Here is a 4,013-nt window from a genome sequence, read left to right on the forward strand (position 1 = left end):
AAAAACGCTGTTAAGATTTGAGAATAAAATGTAGTAAGATTAAAGTTGCAATGACTTCATCGAGCTTGAGCTTGCAAAAACCCCAACAGAGCAGCTCTCCTGCATGATTTCTCACCCTCCCGCCCCCTCCCTGGCCCCTTCATTATAATACCTGTGACTGGCTATTATATCAGCATTTCCAATAAAGTAAAAAGGGGAAAATACAGACCTGGGCTTTCATGGAAAGTATTCTAACTCACACAACTAGAATATCTGCCTTAAAAAAAAATTATGGTTTTTAGATCTTTAACTTTTCCTACAGTATCTCAGTACCCAAATTTTGAAAAGCATCTTTTCTGGGGAATGATATTTCCTAGCACAGTGTAACATAGTCTTTGCCAAGTGACTCAGTTCAATGTATATATGTATTTTTCAATGTCAAGTGGCCCAAACTTACATAGAAGTAGTGGGCACCTGGTATCAGTTTGATGTCAGGGTTTTTCCAGGTTTGATAGAGGGAGCTTTAAATACGACTCTATTTCAAGGCAACTACAACCCACCCTGCAGCTCCAAGTCAAGATGCTCCTGTCCGTGGTCCTTGCCTCTGCCCTGCTTCTCTGCTCTGTGGCCAGCCAGAGGTGTTCGACCTTGTCAGGGATCCATGATGTCACGTACCTCATTAACAAACTGCAGGTAAGCTGCAGAGGGGGGCGCCAGTGGGAAAGGGAACTCTTGAAAGTTTAAGTGAGGGGCGCCTGGGTGGCTCAGTTGGTTGTATGTCCTACTCTTGATGTAGGCTCAGGTCATGATCGTGGGATCGAGCCCTGCATCAGGCTCTGTGCTGGGCATGAGGCCTGCTTAAGATTCTCCCTCTCCCTCTGTCTCTCTCTCTCTCTCTCTCTCTCACTTAAAAAAAGAAGAAACAAAGAAACAAAAAAATGTAGGTGAAACAAAAGGATGAAAAGCACACCACCCATTATGGGTTCTTGTTTTTCTATTTACTTTAGGAACATCCACCTTCAAAATGTGGCTGTGGCACCAACGTGAGTAAATGCTCTTTTAAGAACTTTCCAAACTGATTTTAATGTTTGCATCTGGAATCTTCACCCTGGGATTATTCTTTTGCAGGTGACCGATTGTTTGTGTCTGCCCATTCCTTCTGTAAGTACAGTAAAACAATATAATCTTGACGGTGTAATTTTAAAAAGTTTTCAAGTAAAAATAAATTGCTCGATTTGATATTTGAAATAAGAAAATGTTGCTTAATTGCAATTGTTACAGTTCAGGATTTCCTTTTAAAACCAGGCCCTTGAATTCTATACTAGATACATCGCTAGTATACATTGTATTTGGTCTGCTTTTATGCCCTTTGGGAAGTTTGAACACTATTCAATACTTTAAAAAGAATCTTGTATGTCTTCTTAGATTAGTGGCCATGTGCACAATTAAATCAAACTGGAGCTGAGAATGTAACAAACAATATAGCTTATATCGTACTGCTTACTAATTTATTTCCTAAAACTCAAGGGTTGCACAAGGAAGTAAAATAACTTTTTTTCTTTCCTGTTACAAAACCTCTCTGGGTGCTATACCTTCTCCTTCACTCCTCCCTTCCTGTCTTTTTTAGCTGATTTGGGGTGGCGCTCTCATGGTTTGAATGCTGGGAGGACAGGGTGTCTAAGGCAGAGAGAAAACGAAAAGCACTTCCAGAAGGTGATTCCCCACTTTCACAAAGAGTAAGTGAGGCAGGAATTTTCTGGTTCAGGGGAGGAGGAAGGTGCCTCCTGTATTATTATTGTCCCAAGCAAGGCCTGGGAGAATCTGAACTTGTCATCCTCGCTGGGGTCAGATATTACACCCCATCAGGCTGCATCCATTACACGAGACTAGGGTAGGGGGCCTTCTGAGGAGGAACCATGCATTTATAGCCCAGTCCCGCCCTTCAGTTTATGGTCCGTGATTTTAGCTACTGCTGAAACACTGGCTGTATTCAACTGACTCATGCCATCAGACTGGTGTGAGAAAGCTTTTCCTTTCTTTCTCCTTGGGAACCTACTATTACAAGACACGGAGCCCAGGAACATCAGTTGCAACGGAGACTAGAACGAGCTGTTTTCCAGAGTCCATCGGCTTTGTGTTCCTCTGCTGGAACATACTGGAAATCTCCAGGCAGTGACACTGTGGAAAAATGGCCTTGACTTGAAATGCTGAAAGTCCTTTCCCACATGGGGAGAGGGACCTGTCTAAAAATAATACCAGTTTAGGTTACATTGGTTAAATTAAGGTAGTGTCTGAAAGCAAGCTCTTTGTGGTTCTTCTCAAAGTGGTCCTCAAGGTGTTTCTTTTAGTAAATTCTTTTCATTTACCAGGACAACTGCACCACACCGTGCTTCCAGGAAGGGCTGTCCCAGATGACCAACTCCACGGTGCAAACAAGTTTCCCCCTGATTTTCAACCGACTAAGAAGAACCGTCAAAGACCTAAAGAGCAGCAAGTGCCAGGTGAATATGTTTTTCCCTGTCTTCCGCTCTGGTTAGTTCTTTTTATGTGAATGTCAGTGACAACTCTAGCTAAACGAGAAACGGCGATAAAGTTGGAATTGGTGGTTCAAGGCCAATACGAGACCTGCAAGAAATGTACTCAGAATGACAAAATTAAAGTGAGATCTGCCCCTATAGCCCTGTAATTCCCCCTGGTTTAAAAAAAACACTCACACCCATGTTACCGTTTACTTCTTTCCACCTATTGAATAATGAAAGAATCTGTCCTGATTGTAATAAGAAGCTGAGATCTAGAGAATCAGAGCTGTCGATTTGTTAACCCAGTGGGTGTTGTGGCCTGTAAAAAGAAGATTTTTTTTTTTTTTTTCCGACTGGCTAAGAAGGTATTTAAAGGAAGGAGCACTCAAATCCAGATGGAGGCTTGCCATTTGCCTTAAGTGCCCATCAGTATGTTCTCTTTTTCTGCATGTGCCCTGGTCCCTGGAGGCAAGGGAGGATGTGAACTCTTTGGGAATGAGCAAATCCATGTGTGTCCTCAGAAGGCTAAGAGCCTTCACCCAGCTACTCAGCTGAGTTACTTACCATCAACAGCTTGTAGTTCTAAATGCTTAATATATACTGTTTCATGACAATAGCATTTCAGTAACAATTGTTGCAATTATCATTTACCACCTTCACTTCATTCGGAGGAAACAGATGCTCCGTGAGGTTAACTAACTTGCCTAAGGCTAGATACTTAAGCAATGGCAGAGTTGAGATGGGAACTCTGGTCTACCTGATGCCAAATTCCCATTCTCGGCCATAGAGCTCTTCAGTGACCTTGGAAGGACGACCAAAAAAGGATAATAAAACGTTAGGATTCAAAGATTCCTGAGAAAAGGTTCCTTCTAATGAGGAGATTTAGGATTATTTGATAGGTGGGGGGGCACCCCTGAAATGGTAGCACAAAGTCAGCCATCTACACGGTCTACACGACATGCTAGCTCTGGACCTCCCCATGCATTTGCTCTATGTCTCAAGCCCTTGCTGTGTGCACACCCCACCCCACTGCACCCCTACCCTGCCTCTCACAGGGCTGCAGGCAGGGTGGTTCCTGGTCCACACTCTTTTAGTCACTCCATTAACTTTTCTCCCCACAGTTTTTTTCCTGTGAACAGCCGTGTAACCAAACTGCAACAGGCAACACGCTGACGTTCCTGAAGAGTCTCCAGGAAATTTTACAGAAAGAAAGGGTGAAAGGCACAGTATGAAGATGAAATATTATTTATGCTATTTATTGAATTAAAAAGCCTCCTCTTTGAGTTGGGGCAGGTAAAAACATTAAGTAAAGCCATGATGAATCAAATTCAGTTGTAATAATGTGTTTAAAATTATTTCTGTATTTTGGAATAAATATATATGAAGAAAAAGAACACAATCTGGTCGCTAGGTGTTTATTCACTCCTTGCTGCTCAGAAGAAAGCAAGCTACAGGGGCACCTGGGTGGCTCAGTCGGTTAGGCATCTGACTTCGGCTCAGGTGGTGATCTCACAG

At 42.7% G+C, this 4,013-nt stretch overlaps 1 protein-coding gene across 1 annotated transcript; it reads left to right on the forward strand.

The window, feature by feature from the left end:
- The first annotated feature begins 507 nt into the window (after nt 1–507).
- Nucleotides 508–3,730, forward strand: IL9 (interleukin 9). Its single transcript, XM_060633990.3, has 5 exons — nt 508–672; nt 987–1,022; nt 1,108–1,140; nt 2,349–2,480; nt 3,620–3,730. Exons 1-5 carry the CDS (start codon nt 559–561, stop codon nt 3,728–3,730), a joined length of 426 nt encoding a protein of 141 aa, XP_060489973.1. The 5' UTR covers nt 508–558.
- Nucleotides 3,731–4,013: the final 283 nt, after the last annotated feature.

This window comes from Panthera onca, chromosome A1 (assembly GCF_046562875.1).
Source record: "Panthera onca isolate mPanOnc1 chromosome A1, mPanOnc1 haplotype 2, whole genome shotgun sequence".
Lineage (NCBI taxonomy): Eukaryota > Metazoa > Chordata > Mammalia > Carnivora > Felidae > Panthera > Panthera onca.